Source organism: Colobus angolensis, unplaced genomic scaffold, assembly GCF_000951035.1.
Source record: "Colobus angolensis palliatus isolate OR3802 unplaced genomic scaffold, Cang.pa_1.0 Scaffold31, whole genome shotgun sequence".
Lineage (NCBI taxonomy): Eukaryota > Metazoa > Chordata > Mammalia > Primates > Cercopithecidae > Colobus > Colobus angolensis.
The window spans coordinates 8,522,854-8,543,757 of NW_012116377.1; the positions used below are offsets into that span (position 1 = coordinate 8,522,854).

At 43.4% G+C, this 20,904-nt stretch overlaps 1 protein-coding gene across 1 annotated transcript in view; it reads left to right on the top strand.

Annotated features, from left to right (window-relative positions):
• ITGB5 (integrin, beta 5) overlaps positions 1-20,904 on the top strand; it is a 120,539-nt gene that overhangs the window by 40,282 nt on the left and 59,353 nt on the right. The window contains exon 5 of the mRNA XM_011950771.1: positions 4,070-4,238. Coding sequence (XP_011806161.1) covers positions 4,070-4,238 — 169 coding nt within the window. The remainder of the gene's footprint in view (positions 1-4,069; positions 4,239-20,904) is intronic.

The window sequence follows — 20,904 nt, forward strand, 5'->3', positions numbered from 1 at the left end:
CACCCGGCTAATTTTTGTATTTTTTAGTAGATGGGGTTTCACCATGTTGGCCAGGCTGGTCTTGAACTCCTGACCTCAGGTGATCTACCCGGCTCGGCCTCCCAAAGTGCTGGGATTACAGGGGTGAGCCACTGCGCCCGACCTAAAGTATTTTTAAATTATTCTGTTTCTGTTTCTTGAATTGTGGATCCTTCAGGTGGATCCACAGCAGGTCAGTGTATTGGACCTGCTGACATGCCTTCATGAATTGTTTTTCATGCAGTTTGTAAGCTTTCCATTAGCACATCTTCACTGGAGGTTTTGGGGGCATCCCTGCAGAGCAGTTTTATGTTTGCTGCTGTTGAGAATCTCCAGGTTCACCGTGGGACTAGTTTTTCTGTTAACTTTTCAATTGGAGGGAGGGGGGAGAGATTGCATTGGGAGTTATACCTGATGTAAATGACGAGTTGATGGGTGCTGACGAGTTGATGGGTGCAGCACACCAACATGGCACAAGTATACATATGTAACAAACCTGCACGTTATGCACATGTACCCTAGAACTTAAAGTATAATAATAATAATAATAATAATGATAAAAGAAAATACATTCAGTGTAGCAAATACTGTTAGCTATCTACCCAACCCATCTTTCTTTCTAACAGAGCCTTGATTTAAAAAAAAAAAAAAAAAACTTTTCGATTGGAGATGTCTTTACCATAAAGGCAGTGTATTCCAGTTGCTCAGGCCTGGAGTTAGAGTTTTTATGGGTAATTCATCTCATTCGTGACAGACGGTCAGCTTCCGTGCAGCTCTCCTGGACCAGTAGCTGGAGTTTTTCTGTTTCTGGTTTTAGTGGCACAGCAGCTCATTGTAGTGTTGGGCTTTATGCAGAGAGCCCTATTCCAGTGTTCAGCCCTGTGCAGGACTGAGGCTCAGCATCTCTTCCTGGTAGACCCTGCTCCAAGCCCGCAGAGCCTCAGTCAAGGCCTGACGCATTGCAGGGGTCCTTGGCATGAGTGCCTGCCCATTTCCTACCTATTTTTTTGGGGGGGGGACCGAGTCTCGCTCTGCTGCTCAGGCTGGAGTGCAGTGGCACGATCTCAGCACACTGCACCCTCCACCTCCTGGGTTCAAGTGATTCTCCTGCCTCAGACCCCTGAGTAGCTGGGATTACAGGCGCCTGCCACCACGCCCAGCTAATTTTTGTATTTTCAGTAGAGATGGGGTTTCACCGTGTTGGCCAGGCTGGTCTTGAACTCCTGACCTCAAGTGATTGCCTCAGCCTCCCAAAGTGCTGAGATGACAGGCGTGAGCCACTGCACCCGGCCCCCACCTATTCTTTTAAGTCCATTCATTTGTTTTTTGGGTTTTTTTTGTATTTTTTTATTTTATTTTGTTTTATTTTATTTTATTTTATTTTTTGCCAAAACCAAATACTTCTGAAAGTTTCATTCATTTATTGAATGGTTTCCTCTTCATTTCTGGGATTTACTTTCTAAGCTTCCAGTCTAGGCTATATATTAACATTTTTTAAATTACATTTTATCCAGCAGTTCTATATGGTTAGTGTTAGAAGAAGCAGATAAGATGTTTTCATTCCTGTTCCATGACATGGAGAGCCTTTCCATGTCAGCTTGATCCATGATATTCTCCTGAGGCATTAGATTGTTTTCTGGATTTGCCTAGGTCTGGTGTCTTCAAATTGGATTCACTCTTTATACATACAGACACTCCCTTGGCTTTTTAACCATATATATTTTATGTTTTATCTCCCTTGTTAATAATCCTTAATTTAGTAACTGTGTGCATGGTGCTTATTTGGGGTCTCACAGCACAGACACACGAGAGGGGTGGTATAGTCTCCTGGTATGACCCCAAAACATCTGGATCTTCAGGCCACTCAGACAGCTGTTCTGGGGTTAAGTCAGATAACTCATCACAGGTGACATCCGATTCCAGTGTCAATGGAGACACTCCTAGCGTCTGTATGACAAAGCTCTTTTCCTCTTGGTGTGAAGTGACTCTGACTTGGTTATACTAAATTCTCTGCAATGAAGACTTCTGTCTGGCAAACACATTTTCCAATTCCTAACTACTTAACAGACATTCTTTGAAGTAAAAATGTATCTGCTCATTGCTGTTTGCTGTTTGCAGGAGTGAAAGGGAGGAGGTAAAACATGCTGAGCTGTAGCTGAGTTTCTCACAGCTTTCCTGGTTAAACAACAATTATTATTCAGTTTCTTTCTTCCCTGCCCACTACCAACTGGACCAAGTGTAAAAAAACACACACCCGAAGTCCTAAATCATGGGCCAGAGCCACATAAGTGAGGGCAGGATGTTGGAGGAAGAGAGCGGGGAGAGTTTGGATAGACTTACTTCCTTCTGGGCCTATGATCCACTTGCCAAATAGCTACAGATGGGACCTCAGTTCCTTCTTCCAGCTGGGAATGTAATTTCCATGATTGTTCTTTTCATGACAAAATGAGGAGGTAATGGAAAGTTTGAGTGGCCTGAGCCTGAGGTTAAAAAAAAGCTCCACCTGTCCAAGTACAAGGTGTTCATGAAGATTTCGGGAAAGGAGAAGGGAGAAACACAAAGGAAAGCCAGGCAGGGAGAGCCCATTGCTGCCGCTGGCCCGAGAGGGAGAGCGTGACTGTCACAGGAATGGGACTGATTGATTCTGTGCAGGGTGGGCCTGTTGCTGGGGACTCTGTGCTGTGCTCTTGTGACTGTGTGGATGGAGCAGGGACTGTAGCCCTGAAAGGGAATGGAATGGCCCCTTTGAGAGCCAATGATTGCCCCTTTACAGAAGGGAGCCTGCCCAGACCTGCCCCGGTGAAGCTGATTTTGACGGCAGTTAAGGCAGGGTCCTCCTAGCTATTGCTAAAGCTGTTTGCTTTCCCATGTATGCAGCTTGAATTAGATTATAAGGCCTTTCCCTCAGGCCTGTTAGTGCTCGTTTCCCATCATTTATCCTGAAAGAGAGACTTCCTTAACACGGCCAGAAACCCTGCACATTCTGGCCCAGCCTGCCTCCCAGGCTCCTCCTCATCCACCCTCACCCCTCACTCTGCACTACAGCCCCCCTGGCCTCCCTCTGTCCCTGGGCTCTGTGCTCCCTCCTGTCACAGGACTCTTGCACATGCTCTTCTCTGGCTGGAACACTCTCCCCTCTTTCCTTTACTTTGTGAACCTATTGGTAAAACAATACAAGCTCTCTCTTCCAAATTTATTAGGTCTAGATCAAGCTGAAACTCTTAGAGCTGTAATGGAAAGTAACTTCTTCAGGAATGGGGTCACCTGGAGTCTCCACAGGAGACTGAAAAGGAGATCACCCAATATTTCAAGAGAAAGGCTTGGTATTAACCTACTATTGATGTGTAATACTTCCTTCTTTCCCAATTTCCAGACATCACTTTCCATTTGAAGATGCTTAGTTTCTAAATAATTTTTATTGCATTTAGCAGAATTGATTGTTTGTTGGTACAATATTTAGAAACGAATGAAGAAGCAGATAAGATGTTTTTATTCCTGTTCCATTGAGCATTTGTCCATGTGCCTGCACATCCTGGTCACTGAGTGGGTTGACATGACAAGGTTATATGATCCTGTGATCCTTTGTTGTGTGGCAACAGCATTGATGTAGAAGCTGGTTGCATGGAGTAACTCCACTTACATTGCCCTCACTGGACATCATCCACATTCCTTAGCCCAGAGGACACTTCCTGTCCACTCTGCCTAGGCTGGCCCACACCCTAGGTCCCACATACCTTTCAATGCCCATGTCAAGTCTTCCTCCAACCATGGTAGCCTACTATTATCTCTGTTTCCTTTTAACCATTTGTCCATACCATTCATTTACAACTTGGCATATACAGCCTTGCCTGCAGTTTAGGGCTGATGTTTAGAGAGTAGGGACTATGTTATTTATCTTTGCTGTCTCCACTGTGCCTGTCCTAGGGGCATGTAGTAGATTCTGGGTAAATAGTTATTGGTGCCTCTCAAGGCACTCAGTGAATGCTCAGAACACTTGGTAAAGATTTACAGACAATGATGGAAAAATGACTCTTCTCTTCTTTCTCTCTAGTTACAAGTTGTTTCCAAATTGTGTCCCCTCCTTTGGGTTCCGCCATCTCCTGCCTCTCACAGACAGAGTGGACAGCTTCAATGAGGAAGTTCGGAAACAGAGGGTGTCCCGAAACCGAGATGCCCCTGAGGGGGGCTTTGATGCAGTACTCCAGGCAGCCGTCTGCAAGGTAACTTTCCTTTCTGGTTCTGTCCCTACACGGGGAGGTCAAGGTAGAGAGCATCAGTGGGTGCTGGTACTTCCTGCAGGAGACTTTGAGTGCCCCAGCATATGGCTCCTGACCACTCCAAAGTCAGAGGGTGAGCTCAGTGGAACCTCTGGGAAATCTACAGCAACCAAATCAGCCAGAGCTCAGGAATGGATTGGGCTGGTGTGTGTCTCTCTGCCAGGGTGTGGTTGTGTGCAATGGAGTACTGTCTGCCAGAAGACAGCTGTCTGCATTTATACATTGGCTTTTTGTTTTATTTTCAGGGGAAAAAAGTAAAGGTCAAGTCATAGGCATAGAAGCTTGTAGAGCTTTCTGGACCAATTTTGGCAAACCTTAGAGATTGCTGTCTTGGGAAACCCAGTTGGAAAAGAATTGTGTGGCATCTTTGGTTGCAATTCTAGTTGTTTTCCTCCTGCTTCTCTGCGATATATGAATCCAAAGGGAGGGCCTAGACTTAGGTCAGAAATGAACTCATGCTTCGAGGGGTTCCAGTCCTAGCAAAATATATAAATGGAATGTTGGTGATAACATAGTCTTAAAATAATTTTTTACTGTTGAAATAACCCAATAACAATAACAAAAAAAAACTCTCTTGAATTCACTATCATAACACATACTTTAAAAATGTGTGTGTCTCTTCTTAGTCTTTGTGCATACATTTAGTATTTTTTCATAGTGGTCATCAATAAAGTATGAATAATTGGTACTGCTTTCTTGAAAATTCAGGCAGATTCCTCAATAGGTGGGGACTCTACCATTTGGGGAGGGCAAGGTCAGAGGCTAGAACGCAGTCTAGAGAGCCTGCATATGGCAGCTGCTATTCACTTACTAAGTGATAAGCACTTAATTGCTCACTTACATAGTTTCTGACCTCAGAGCTTGAGTCTGGTGTGTCACACAGACTCCTGTTTCCTCTCCACTCAATCTTTGACAAGATGGGAAGAAACCAGTTATCCTTTCTGAAATAAAAAACCAAAATGGCAGAAGGAAATGGATAAGGAGAAGGTAAAATGTAAAGAAAGCAGCAACAGCCATCTGCCGTTCTCTTGGTCCCACTGTGGTTCTGCCCATCACAGAGTCCGTGGGCCCCTCCTGGAGAAGAAGGTAGCAGTGGCATCCTATCCAGGAAGGCTGCAGTGTGGCCTCTTCCCAGCTGCTGGCCAGAGCCAAATGGTTTGATTCAGAAGTCCCTGGTGTCTTTTAGCAGTCTGAGAGAGCCACGTGGAACACAGCTAGAATGTATTCAGTTCTGAACCTTTCAAATGTTTCACAAAATAGTTTATGAATTTGATTCAAAAAGAAAAATTATATTTTTGACTGACTTTCAGATATTGACTCTAGGAGACGTTTTCTCCACAGACATTCAGCCAAATTCTGCTTTTTGATAGGCAAAAAAAATAGTGCAGAGAAGACATAGGATCCCCCTCATCTCCCCACCTTGAGAATTTTATGGATTTTCTTTTTTTGGGAGATAAATTGAATCTTTCTCTGGAGAAAGAACCCAATTACAGGCCTAAGCAGTGTCTGAGTATATTTTATTTAATTAGATGAATTTGAAGGGCATGTTTGATCACTTGGACCACAGTGGTCTTTGCAAAGCCATCTGATCCAGTCTTATGTCTATGGAACCTTCCTGTGCCATCCCCGATGGATGAACTCTTCAACCCTTTGAGACACAGTATTTCAAGACTCAAGCGATGCTAGCAGATTTTCTCAATTCATTGCCTGGACCTGGTGAATTATTGTTGATGGAGAGGCACTTTATGAGCAAGTTTCAGGCTTATGCCTGTTGAAATTTGCTCTTATTCCTCACCACGACCTTTGCAAAAGGGAATACCTGGAAAGTTAATAATTGCTCAGAATTATGCAGCCGATGAGCCTCCAGCATCTCTCTTTGCCTTTTCTTTTCCATCATGCTGTCAGTTTATGTTCTGGTGCATACTAAGCAATTTATTTCTCACTTGACATCACCTATTTATAAAACATGTCATCCTTCCGGCTCACCACAGCCTTATGGTAACAAAAAATTGGAAGTAGTTTATGGACTACCTTTGGATGAAAGACTATGCAACAGTCATACTATTTAAAATATTTAATGACTTGAATAATGTGTAAGATATTAGTATCAGACGGCTCTAATTGTAACTTTGTTCTCTCTTGGCTCTCCTAGGAAAAATTGTCCTTAGGGAAGATATAACTCAATGTTTTACATTTTAAGAATTTCCAGAATAATACGTAAGATAAATTACGATTGGCATGGGAAGCAGGTTATAAAACAGTATGGACAGTATACTTCTGTTTTGCAAACAAAAGAAAAAAAATGTGGGCAAAGATTGGAAATAGAACAAAATGATAACAGTGGTTGTCTCAGGTGACAGGATTATATTTTTCTGATAGGTGATAGGCTTATTTTCTTCTTGGTGACTTTTTGTTTAATATTAACTAAATTTCCACAGTGAATATGTATGATTTCTTTTTTTTTTTTTATTCTGGAACAGTTTCAGAATAAAGAATGGTGAAATGAAACCTCATGTACTCATTGTTCATCTTTAATGATTACTAACTCATGACCAGTCTTGTTTCATTTGTATTCCCAACCACACCCATATTTGAAGCAGGCCTTGGCTATCATTTGTAAGTCCTCAGTATCCCTTACTTTGTTTACTGAATGCTGTGTCTCCTCCTGATCTGGCCAGATTAAAGGCCCTTCCACTGGATCCTGCAAACAGTGAAACAGAGGGAGAAGGCCTGGAATCTTGTGCAGTTGGCTCGTGCGTCACAGGGGCTGGAGCTGGCCAGGCAATTCCCCGGCAGCACTGCACGCTCTACTTCCCCTGACCCTGTGCCCTGGAGATGGAGCTGATAAGAGGCCTATCTCCCAGCGCCACAGGGAGCTCTTTGTCCTGGTTTTATTCTCACTCTGGTTTTATTCTCATTCTTGTTTCCCTGAATGGACTGTTAGTTATCAACTTGTGGGATTTGGGGTATGGAATATTCACATGCCTGACTTTAAATACACCACTGTGGCCTGCTCTTAGAAAGTTGTTCTTTGCAAAAAGAAGGAAACAGATAGTTTCTTCTATTTAGGATTCCTGAATAGTCTCTATTTAGGATTCATTCCATTTATGATAAGGACCCTGCTTCTATGAATGGAGGTTTTGAGTTGCTTTATTTATCCTCTGCCGGTCACATTGCTGTGAGAGGTCATCTAACAGCATCCACAGCTAAGCATCCACAGCTAAGGGATGCCTGTCTCGTCAAGGCAGGCATTTTTCTCTAATGCACTGTTCCTGGCTGGAGTTGGAGAATGCCACTGCCTGTAATTTTTTATCTTTACCCAGAGCCTATGATTGAATCTGTTTATAGGTTTTTATGGTCAGAATAAGGATTTATCTGCCAGGACCTTCTAGAAGTTGACTCTAAGTTGTTTGTTCTGAAATTGTACAGGCGGAAGTGTGATGTGTGGTTCAGACTGGAAATATGACTGCTTTCCTATTAACTCAAAACAGGGCACGCCCTTGGCCTAGGGAGGACAGAGAGTGAACAGTTGCCTGGAAGCTCTGGGTCCCAACTTGTCAATTATCACTTTGCTCTTCTTCATGGCTCTCAGATTAAAGAAGTTACTCGTACATTTGAGCTTGGCTGGGTACATGCTAGCAGAACAGTATTCTATGTGCTGCTTTTTTTGGTCAGCCAGAAAATAAATCAATGCAACCAAGCACGTTTCCTTGTTTGTCTCCACTGATAGAGCCCTGGCACTTATCCTTTGTATTCTTGAGACAGAGTTTCGTTTTAATCCTGATTGTCTTAATTTTGCATTATGTGTTCAATTTTTAAAGCAGAAATGGGTGAATGAATAAGTCTTTTTTTTTTTTTTTTTTTTTGAGATGGAATCTCACTCTGTCACCCAGGCTGGAGTGCAGTGGTGCGATCTTGGCTCACTGCAAGCTCCACCTCCCGGGTTCAGGCCATTCTCCTGCCTCAGCCTCCCAAGCAGCTGGGACTACAGGCACCTGCCACCACGCCTGGCTAATTTTTTAGTATTTTTTTAGTAGAGACAGAGTTTCACCATGTTAGCCAGAATGGTCTCAATCTCCTGACCTCGTGATCTACCTGCCTCGGCCTTGCAAAGTGCTGGGATTGCAGGTGTTAGCTCTGCGCCCCGTCAAATAAGTTCTTAAAGCAAACAAGGTAAATTTATGTATTGAATAACATTTTTTTGGCAGGAATTGAAACCTTTATTCTTCCCTGGCCAGAATGTCTTATCTAAAATGAAGACCACAGCCTCAGAGGAGCCATGATTCTTTTTTTTTTTTTTTTGAGACAGAGTCTCGCTCTGCCACCCAGGCTGGAGTGCTGTGGCCGGATCTCAGCTCACTGCAAACTCCGCCTCCCGGGTTCACGCCATTCTCCTGCCTCAGCCTCCCGAGTAGCTGGGACTATAGGCGACCGCCACCTCCCCCGGCTAATTTTTTGTATTTTTTTTTTTTAGTAGAGACGGGGTTTCACCGTGTTAGCCAGGATGGTCTCGATCTCCTGACCTCGTGATCCACCCGTCTCGGCCTCCCAAAGTGCTGGGATTACAGGCTTGAGCCACCACACCCGGCCGGAGCCATGATTCTTGTTGGAGGATCCTTACCAGAGTCCTACAGTATATTGGTAGGACTCTGATAAGGGTTGTTCCCATTTTACAGAGGTGGAAACTGAGTGTCACAAGGGACTAATTGCACTTAGTAAGGAGTAGAACCAGAATGTGAACCAGTTCTGTTGATTCGAAATGTATTACTCAGTGACTGTGTGCTCTGGGAAGTAGCAATAATGCACTGTTGAGCAAGGGACACTGCGTTTATTTATTTAAAAAAATTTTTTTTTCTTTTTTTTTGAAAGGAGGTCTCACTCTATCACCCCGGCTGGAGTGCAGTGGTGAGATCATGGCTCACTGCATCTTCGCCCAGCTAATCTTTTTGTATTTTTAGTAAAGACAGGCTTTCTCCGTGTAGGCCAGGCTGGTCTTGAACTTCTGGGCTCAAGTGATCCGCCCACCTCAGCCTCCCAAAATGCTGGGATTGTAGGTATGAGCCACGGCACCCAGCCTATTTGTGATTATTTTTTAAATAATACATTCCAAATCTAGGAAGGCACTGAATTTAGAGTCACGTTTTCCTGACGCAAGCTCTGACTCTTCTGCTGTCGGCTGCCGCCGTGGAAGCCAGTTGACTTCTCCAGGCCTCAGAGAGCACATCTGGGAGAGGCAGGGAAGCACGGGACTGGAGGGAGGTGCTCCAGGTTGCCTTCCATCTGTGCCAGCCAGTGCCACTTCCCTCAGAGGACTTGGTCACAGCCCTGTCTCCTTTGCTCAGGGCCTTTGATTTTGCTTTCTTGTCTCTTCTGGCTCAGGCTTAAGCCTCAGACCTAGTAGGGGCTGCTGCAGATTCCTGTAAAATGTGGAAAATTCCCCAGTCCCAGAGTCAGGCACAACATTGTCAGGGATTCCTCTTGCCCCCTCCCAGCTCCCAGTTCCTGTAGAATTGACTTGCTTTCTTTTGCCTTATTGCCTGATTTCTTTTAGACCTCAGACTTGTGTCACTTTTCCAAGCATGAGTTCAGAAATATAGGAATTGCCTTTCTTTCTTCAAGGAAGGCATCCCCCCACTCCTTAAACCTCCGCACCACCTGAAGAGAGGGACCCGCCACATGTTCTGCTTCCCGGCTGTCTGCGTTGTCTGTCTCAGCATGTGTGAGCTGCTTCTGCTAGCAGATCTCACAACAGGTTTCCAGGGCTTGATCCAGCGCCAGGCTGCCTGCTTTTCCTGTGCTGCTGTGTCTTTGGGAAGCACCACTATAGTATTGGATTTCCCTGGGCATTGTGCATGCAGATGTGCAGACCCTCCGCTCTGCGGGGTTGTTGTCAGACAGGTGTGATGCAGCTTCTCCTTGGCTTTCTGTGTGGCAGAGGGCAGTGGTTTCATGTGCACCCCTGAATCCTTCTACTGTTTTGGTCTCTAAGGCGGCATCCCAAGTGCAGGACTTCGTGTTTTCCTTGCTCTGCCTTCTGCTGTGAGCTGTGTTGTGGGCACCGACAGCTGCTGTTCTGGGTTGAGCGGTGGGAACTGGCTGAGTCATAACTCAGTATTGTGAACAGGGCACATGGAAGAGTTTGCATTTCTTTTTGCCCTCTAGTGTAAACCAGTCACGTGCCTGCTTTGCACCTGTGCTTAGGAGGTGTCTGCACATGCTGGTGGCTCCCTTCACTGATCAAGGCAGGGAATAATCATCCCGGGGGAAGGGTAGGAGGCCCCTTTGATGGCTGGGGCTCTATTTTCATACCAGGCGAGAGTGTCAATTTTTTATTTTAAGTCAGAGGCTCCTTCTTGCTTGGAATGTCCACTGGGCAAAGATGAAAGGAGACAGGAATTTGCTCTTGGGCTCTTGTTGCAAGGCTCTCTGCCTGTGGCCTCTACCTGTGGCCTCTGGATTCCAGCCACAGTGACCTGGAGTCCATTACTCTGACTCAGGCAAGGCCTTTACACGTGCTCTTTCCTCTGTTTGGATACTCCATTCCTGGATTCCTGGATTTCTTTGATACTCCTTCCCTGTATTCCTGGTTGGCTGGCTTCTCTCTCTCTCTTTCTTTCTTTCTCTTTCTTTTCTTTTCTTTTCTTTTCTTTCAGTAGATTTTATTTTTTATAGCAGTTTTAGGTTCACAGGAGAAATGAATAGAAAATAAAGAATCCCACAACTTCCCTCTGGCCACTGCACACACAGCCTCCCCCACCATCAGCATTCCACATCCGTGTGGTATATTTGTTACAATCAGTTTGTATGATTGTATATTTGTTACAATCATTGTATTTGTTACAATCATTGTTGACACATCATTATCAACCAGAGTCCATAGTTCACAGTAGGGTTCACCCTTGGTTTGTACAGTTCTGTGGGTTTTAACAAATGTACGACAACAGGTAGCCACCATTAAATACCACACAGAGTAGCTTCCCTGCCCCGGAAGTCCCTGTGCTCCACCTATCTATTCCTGCTTCCTCCCTCTGAATCTGTTTTCCTTTTAATGTCTAACCTGTGCCTATTTGTGTTTCAGATCTCAGCTTCACTGTCTATTTGTCAGAGAAGCCCTGCCTGATGGACTTCCCTGACTAGGTCAGGATGCCCTGGCTCCAGGCAAGCCCTTAATCACTTCTGTCCTAGTTATCATCTTATTTTTATTTATTTGAAGCATTCCTGGAATGCCTGCCTCTCTTTGAGATAGTAAACTCCCTGAAGGCAGGGATATGTCTTTTTTCTCTTGACTGTATTCCCAGCACCACACACTGCTGGGCACATAATAGGTCCTTGTTAAACATCTGGTGAACAAAGGCTTCGTTCTCACAGTTGCCTTGATGCTTCTGAAGTTCAGGAATATCAGGTTCTTCTGACCCCAAGCTTGTCCCATCCTGGATGGGACTTCCACCCTCCCGTCCACCAGGTTGCCTCCATGGAATTTATAGTGCTTCATGCAAATTCATTAAAGCAGAATCAGAAGTGCTATTACTTGGTAATACCTTTCCATTCAGAAAGCATTTATTGGCTGTCCAGTAAATGCTCAGTGGCAGGTATGGTAGAGAAAACTAAAGATAGATGAGAAGTCTCTCTCCTCTGGGATTTGATTTGCGCCTGCAGATCCATTAGAAGGGAAATAAGACAATCAAGTTTGGAAACATTAGAGTGAACCATATAAAATTATTGATATTTAACTATTGGTGATATTTGTTCTTTGCCTATTGATGTTTTTCCTGCAAAAAATGGAAAATTCGTATGGTTCAACCTTCTTCATTCCCAAATGTTCTATAATTCAGATAGGACTCTGTCACAGAGTACACATTAGAAATGTTATCCTGCACATTGCTGGGATTTGAGCTCAAGAGGAATGTCTGTATCCTGAGTCATAGGCCAGGATTTCTTTTTCCCAAGGAAAGAAATGCTACACTTTTGGCCTTATTAAGTTTAGCCACAGAACAGATTTTTTTTAAAAAAGATATTTCATTGCAAACAGTGGATGGAAGTAGGAAAAACAAACTAAAAACAATGTGTATATTGTTATAAAGGGATGGAAATATGCCTGAATGTCAACATGATTCGGGAAACCAATCACAGAGACCCTCTAACCTTGTTTTGCCTTATGTGCTGTGGAGACTCCTCTGTCCCCAAGCTCAGATCTACTGTGGGAGCTGCCCACTGGCTGCCCAGGTCAGTTCCCTTTCCTGCCTTGAAACCGGTCCCCTCTTCCTCAGTGGTTGCCTGAAAGGTTAACGGACAGTGTTTTGTTATTACATTTGAAAACGTCTTGAGTACTTACTGTGTACAAGACGTCCTGTTAGGTGCTGTGGGGAATGCAGAGTTGAAGTCGCCGTGATGCTCGTCTCCATGAGCATCACTCTAGTTGTAGGACTGATGTACGTGTAGGATGTAAGGCACAGCCAGAGCACAGACTCTGGAAGGACTGGCTCCTTCGGATCCGTGGTTCAATTATAGCATTTTTCTCTCTCAGTGGGTCATCCTGGTCTCTTGCTTCCCGGTGATACACTGGTGCTAATGATGATGTTGATCACCACTGGCTGAGTGCTTTTGAGAGCCAGGTTCTGTACCAGGCATTTAACAGTGTTTCTTTCACATACTCCTTTGAAGGTAGCTTTACTGTCTCCTTTGATGAGGAAACAAGCCTAGAAAGGTGGAGTAACTTCTCCAAAGTCTTACAGTCACAAAAGGCTGCACCAGAGTTCGAAACCATATCCACCTGCTGGTATGGCTTAACCTTGACATTAGAGTATCTGCCATCTTTTGAAGTCACATGGGAACAGAGAAGTGGGAAGGGTGTGCTTTCAAAGAGAGTGCAGTCCCAGTCTAAGGAACCGTCACAGTTACCCACATGACCCAGTTTGCCAACTGTAGAATGGTACTGAAACAGTCCTAGGAGAAGACAGTTGCATATGCCACTTTTTTCTGGAGCTAAGAGTTTCCTCTCTATCAGCAACAGTTATCATGTGACTCTATCAGCCCTCAGGATTTTCCAGGGGGGCCACTGGTACTGTCGCAAGTTAGCATGCTGATGGATATGTGAAATGCTTATCTTTGCCCCTGACTTCCCTGTCTGTAAAATGGAAACTGTGATATCTGTCTTCTCATTGCTAATTTGGAGGGCGTCTCAGACCCATTGCCTCTGCTCCCTCGGGTTTTCTCAGATGGCACTGAGGCACAATGCGGCTTTTCACTTGGTGGATCTTTCCCAGCAGAGAGAGTACATGTGCCTGGCGACTCTTCTGTGACAACTGGGGCCCACGGGCTGCGTTGATAACAGTCTTGAGGGCCTCTTCATTTGGACAATTGTTAATTTTAATTAGGCAGATTGACCTCGGGATCAGAGAACCTAGAAATCTAAAGCTACAGTCTCTGGGATGGCATCTTTATTCCGAGACTCCCTTGTGTTTGAACTAGCAAGCCAAGGTCAGTGAGCCAGCCCATGTTCAGGCAGGCCCCACTTGTGTTTTCTGACAGCTGAGTGGGATGTTGGCTTTCCTCAGATTCCCAGGAATTGGTGGTCAGGGCTTTCCCCTGCACTTTCCCACGGAGCGTCCTTGAATCTGCCTGTCTCACTTGTCATGCTCTGCCATTGTCCATTTGCGTAAATAAGTTACTATGAAATGGGCCTGGGGATCCCAAGGCTTAACATGAGCCAGTAGGAAGATTCAGCTGCCAAATACAGGCCACGTGCTCCAGGTCCAATTCAGAGTCTACAGGCCACTTTTTCAGCCTAGTTCCTCTGTGCAGGTCAGACCACACCCAGGGAACCATGCCTGACCTGCCTCTGGGAGCTGTGTTTAAGACAGACGTTGACAGCGAGAGAGCAGAGGGGATAAGTGGGTGGTGCCAGCATGGGAACCAACCACATCCTCAGAGGAGAGACACCATGGGAAGTAGCATGGTAACTGACCTCAGATATCATTATGAAAGAGGGAATAGACCATTTTGGCTATTCCAGGGGATGTACTAGATGTACTAGGGTAGCCACAGGAAAGCAGATTGGAGTCCAATGTAAGGAAAAATTTTCTTGTTTTTGTTGTTGTTGTTTGAGATGGAGTTGCACTCTGTCACCCAGGCTGGAATTCAGTGGTGTGATTTCAGCTCACTGCAACCTCCACCTCCTGGGTTCAAGCAATTCCCCTGCCTCAGCCTCCCAAGTAACTAGGATTACAGGCACGTGCTACCACGCCTGGCTAATTTTTATGTTTTCAGTAGAGACGGGATTTCACCATGTTGGCCAGGCTGGTCTCGAACTCCTGACCTCAGGTAATGCACCTGCCTTGGCCTCCCAAAGGGCTAGGATTACAGGTGTGAGCCACCGTGCCGGCCATGGAAGAATTTCTGTCAAGGAGAGCTGTTCAGCAGTGTGGCAGTGAGTATGTGTGTGGGCCCCACACCCAGGTGGCAGGTGCTGGAGGAAAGATCCCTGCACTGGATTGGAGGCTGTACAAGAACCTCTGAGGTTCCTTCCAGGCTTCAGGTGCTACATGTTTTCTCTGTTTTTCTACCCAGTGATCCATTGGTGCTTTTGTCCTGTTGTAGCCCCTTGGAGCCTGTCTTCTCTGGTTCTCCGCAGTGCACCCTCTAAGCTGCCCCTGTATTTGGCCACAGTGACCATGAACTCTGCTATACATGCTCATTTGATTTGCCAAGTGCAGCTGACTTTGAGCTGACCTCTTCCTGGCTCCTGTTGGCTTCCCATGGAGTCACTTTACCATGTGGGTGAAAGTCAGGTAGGACAGAGACCAGGGACAAACTGTGGAGGGTGGGGCAGAGAAGGATGGAAGCTGTTCTTGGTTCTCTGCATGAGCTTCCTTTTTTGTCAGACCTGTAGCCACAGAGTGTGACTTCTTTCAGCCTTAAGAAGTCAAATTGTCCCACGGGCTGGAAGCTTGTATCCTCAAACTAGTGAAACCAGGTCCTTTACTCCCTAACCATTTGTTTCTGTCTCTGCCAGTCCCTATGTTCTCTGGGGTCAGATGCTGGAAGTGAACAAGCCAGCGAGTCTGTCTTCACTCCTGGGAGGAGTCCATTTTTGTTAATTTTCTCAGTGACTGGGAAGGGCTGGTCTTCCATCTCATTCCTGCTTCCCCTTTTCATGGATGACTGAGGGTGAGGTCAGATTTTAAGGAACTGAGGGAGGAAATGGAATAGGTCTGCTAGTCTTAAAAAAGAGAGAGAGGCGAGTGATGAGAGTTTGGTGGCATAGCAGGGTGAAGAGAAGGCTTATTATTAGTGGGCCATGAGCATATTTGTAGGCACATGGAAGGGACCAGAGGACAGAGTGACGAAGGAATAAATTCTCCAAAGAGGGTGGGGTTTGCAGGGCTGTGTTTCCTCAAGGAGGGACGAGCACTTCTTCCCTTGGGATGGTGAGATCAGAGCGAGGCTGGGAGGACACGCCAGTTTGTTTAGGACGGAGTGGAGAGCACTGGGTGGAAGGCATCCTAGGGCCTAGGAGCAGAACTGTGAGATCCTGGGAATAGGTGAAGAGAGAAGTCCTTTTACCTATCTCTGTGGGTAACGAAACAGGTGAGGTCATTCCCTCGAGTGAGTGTGAAAGTGGGAGCTGGAAATAGACCTCATGGTGAATTTGACCAGTGAACAAAGAGAAGGGACAAGACTTGCAGCCCTGACAGAATGCCTGGCTTCATGCATCTGCATCCAGTGCATTTCTGCCCCGCGCACTCCTGACGCTTTCATCTGAGGCTGGCCTCTGTCATGTTTAGTGAAATTGGTTTTGTTTACATTTTGACTTTACTCAGAGACATAGAGAAAAGTTCAGCTAAATAAACAGGTCTTCTCTTTCTTTTAAAAACCATTTTTTATAAAAAGAGTTTATTCAACATAAAAAATTAGAAAATGTAGATAAGCAGAAAGGAAATAAGCATCACCCATAATTCTATCAATATAATCTAAAGATAAGATGATGTGCTTCTGAGTTATAGACATGAGTGACAGTTTTTCAACTCCATGGAAATACTATGATGATAATTATTAATCACCATTTATCCCATACCAGGTACTGAGGGGGGTGCTCAATGTGTATCATCTTCTTCAATTCTCTCAACAACCCTATTTTATCAATACTATTATTATCTCCCTCTTATAAACAAGGAAGCTGAGATAGGGAAAGATGAAGTAACGTGTCTAAGATCACAAAAACAAGATAAGGGGGACATGGGACCAAACTCAGATTAGCCAGATACCTGAGCCCATGCACATAAATTCTGTGTATATACTGCTATTAAATAAAAAAGTATTTGGGCCCAGCGTGATGGTGCATGCCTGTAATCCCAGCATTTTGGGAGGCCAACACGGCGATGGCTCGAGCCTAGGAGTTCAAGACCAGCCTGAACATTGAAGTATAATTGATGTACAATGAGCTATACATATTGAAAGTGTACAGTTTAGCAAATTTTGATATTTATGTACACTCACGAAAGCAACTCTGCAATCAAGGTAACAAACATATCCTTCACCCCCAAAAGTGTATTTATGCCCCTTTGTCATCATTTCTTCCTCTTTACCCTCCTGCCTCCCTTACCCCAGGCAATGAATTTGCTTTCTGTCACTGCACACTAGACTGCATTTACTCAAATTTCGTATATCTAGTATACACTCTTTTTTTGCCTGCCTTATTTCCCTTAGCAGTTGAGATTCATTCATGCTGTTAGTGTATCCATTCATTCTTTTGTTGCTGAGTAGTATTCCATCACATAGATACACAACAGTTTATGTATCCATTCATCTATTGATGGACATTAGTTTTTGCCTGTTATGACAGAGCTGCTGTAAATGTTCATGTTCATGTCTTTGTATGGACGTATGCTTTCATTTCCCTTGGGTCAGTACCAGGAGTGGGATGGTTGGGTCATATGGTAGGTGTTTAACTTTTTAAGAAACTGCCAAACTGTTTTCCAAAGAACATTTATCATTTTACATTCCTACCAGCAGGGTGTGAGGGTTCCAGTCTCTACATATCTTTATCAACATTTGACGTGGTCAGTCTTAAATTTTAGACACTTTAAAGGCATGTGGTAGGATCTTATTGTAGTTCTGAATTAATACAAGGCTTTTAAATTGTTTAGCATGCAATAATTGATACTCCCTGTAACAGTCATATAGCTTCACATATCAATTAGTAAAAGGAGAAGAGAAGAAATGTAAAAATTATTACTGGTCCTAGAATAATAACTACAAGTTCCCTTTATATGCTCCCTTTTATGTGTTAACTATGATACTTTTTAATACATTCTGTCTAAACCTAGCAACAACTCTGCAAAGCAGGCTTATTTCCATTTTACAGAAGAAGAACTGAGGCTGAGAGGTGAAGTAACTGACTCAGGGGCCCACAGTTAGAATAGGGCAAAGATTTGACCTTAGAATCTGTTCCAAAGCTGATGTACTCTGGCTCTCATGCTATATTCCATTTGTAGTTCATTGTTTTCCTTTTTTTTTCAATCCACTTTCCCACTATTGCTTCCTTCCCCAAATGTGGAATACAGAACTCAAGCCTTCAAAACAGCTAGCTCTGCCAGCCAACCCAACAATAAGGGAAATTATTTTTAATGTAAATACTCTGTGGAGTCACCACTTGTAAAGCCTCCAAGGCTGAAAGCCTGGGTGATGAACAAGCATGTCCTGACTCATTCACAGCAGCCCAACCTCTGGGCCAAGTTTGTTAACACCATTTACATAACAAGAGCCCACTTCACAGAAAACAGAATTATTATTCTTATGCTGAGCCATCCTTCACTAGTGGAGCTATTTCCATTTTAGATGCAACCTTCCATTCAACAAACATTTATTTTGGATCCAGCAGCCACAAGTTGAGAGCCTATCATGAACCAGGCACGTTTATGAATTATCCCATTTATTACATGCACAGTTCCTCTCTGTACATGAATGTGGGCAAGAGTTTGGTCAGCTGAATCTGGCTTCTCTGGCCCTTGCTAGTTGATGGGATGGTCACTTCATCTCTCTGAACACCAGTTTCCTTACCTAAGAGATCGCAATAGATTACCTATGTCACAAAGGTTGTAGTGAAGATTAAGTGGAATAATGGAAGTGCACAATACATGTTTTGTATTATTATTACTGGTTTACTGGTAAGAAAAAAGATTTTGAGGTGTTGAATAGTTCGGCTGAAACTGCACAGGTAACTAGGGGCAGCAAGAAAATTCACATGCTTATCAGAAGGCACCCAAATTCCACATTGTTCTGTCTTCTCACTCCCACCCCGCTTTGTGTCCCCACAAGACCCTCAAGAAGCTGGCGTGGAGGAACTGGAGACTGAAGAAGTCAGATGATAGAGCCACATTCAGAGCCCAGTTTTGCAGAAGTTGTGCCCGCCTATTAAAAACAGCTTGGAAAATAATGGGAAAACAAAAATTGTCTATAACCTTAACTCCAGTCCCAACCACAACCACATTGTGGGATGTTTTGTTCTCTTAAGGGAGAGTTATGCTTGTTTCTTAAGTAGTTTGTAATCATACTACAACTAGAGTGCTAAATTCTTTGTTTTCAGCTTATATTATAGATATTTACACATAATTTTATACTTTCTATGAATAATTTCTGATGGGTGTAGAGGAGATATCTGAGTTTTTTTACCTTTTCCGGCACAGTAGGATATTCATGACTTTCCCTTTTTCTCACTATTAATAAAAATACTGTTGCATGTATTTCAGAATACTTCTTGTGGATAGATTGCCCTGAAGTAGAATCACTGAGTCAAGGATAATTTACACAGAGTAAAATTGACCCTTTTTAGGTATAAAGTCTTATAGCCACCCCCACAATTGAGATATGGATTATTTCCATCACCCCGGGAAGTTTCCCAGCATGCTTTGTCATCCATCTCCTCCCATGACCCTAAGCCACTTTGGCAACTACGGATCTGTTTTCTGTCCCTGTATTTTGTTTTCTTTTTCTGGATACCATGTGAATGGAATTAGCCTTTTGAGTCGGGCTTTTTGCCCTTAACATAATGCTTTGAGATTCATCCATGTTGTGGTGTGTTATCAGTAGTTTATTCCTTTTTATGGCAGTGTAGTATTTAATTGTATGGATGTATTATAATGTGTCTATTCACTACTGATGGATATTTGGATTGTTTCTAGTTTATGACGATTGTGAATAACCTTTTTATAAATATTTGCATATAGGTTTTTATTTGAGCATAAAGTTTAATTTCTCTTGGGTAAATACCAAAGAGTGGAATTGCTGGATTGATAGTAAATGTATATTTAACTTTGTAAGAATCTGTCGAACGGTCTTCCAAAGTTGGTGAAACATTTTGTATTCTCATAGGCAATTATGAGAGTTCTAATTGTTCCACGTTTTTATCAGCACTTGATACTGTCAGGGCTTGTTTGTTCATTTGCTATTCAAATAGGGATCTAATGGCTATCTCGCTGTGGTTCAGTTTTGCATTTCCTTAATGAATAATGATGTTGAGGACCCTTTCCTGTGCTTGTTTCCACCCGTAGCTCTTCTTTGGTGAATTGTCTGTGCAAATCTTTTGACCACTTTTTAAATTCAGTTGTTTGGTTATTTTCTTAGTGACTAATGAGAGCTCTTTATATATTCTGTAAACAAATCCTTTTTCAGATTTTATTTTTTTCAAATATTTTCTCCCAGTCTGTGCCTTGTCATTTCATCTGCTTAACAGTATTTTTCAAAGAAGCTTTTGAACAAGTAAGTTTTTGTTTTGATGAAGCCCAGTTCATCAACTTTGTATCCTAGGAATCATCTTATCTAAGAAATCTTTGCCTATGTCACAGTCACACAGATTTTCTCCTAGGTTTCCTTCAGAAGTTTTATAGCTTTGGGTCTACGTTTAGGTCAGTGATCCACTTTGAGTTAATTTTTGTGTGTGGGAGACGTATGGGTTTAACTTCATTTTTCTTGCATATGAATGTCCAGTTCCAGTATTCTCTGCTGAATTGACTAGATATTTGTGGATCTATTTTTGCTCTATTTATTCCCATTCCCCACTGATCTATGCATTCTGTCATTGCATAGATTTTGTCATTACCATAGCCTTGATGACTGTAGCTTTGTAATAAGTCTTGACCTAAGATAATAAGTCCTCCAACTTTGTTCTTCTTCTTCAAAATCGTTTGGCTAGTTTCCATTGCTTACAATTTCATATAAATATTATAATCAGCTTGTCATTTTCTCAAAAAGGCCTTCTAGGCTTTTGACTGTGATTGTCTCAAATCTATAAACCAATTTGCAGAGAGATGGTGTCTCAACACCATTGGCTCTTCCAATCCTGAAATGATATCTCTGTCCATTTATTTAGGTCTCTGATTTTCCTCAAGGTTCTTAATACAATTTGTCAAATTAAAAGTTGGTTTTCTGCTTCCTTACTAGGGTGTTGAGCACATGGCTGTGCCCTTGTGGATAACAGATCACATGTTTCCTGCAAAAAATTCTACTAGTTTACACTTTCTGTCGATTGTGTTTTATTTCCTAGGCATCTGGCTCCCTCTTTTCCACACTCCATGGCTTATAATGCATTGCCTAATTTATTTAATAGGTTTTA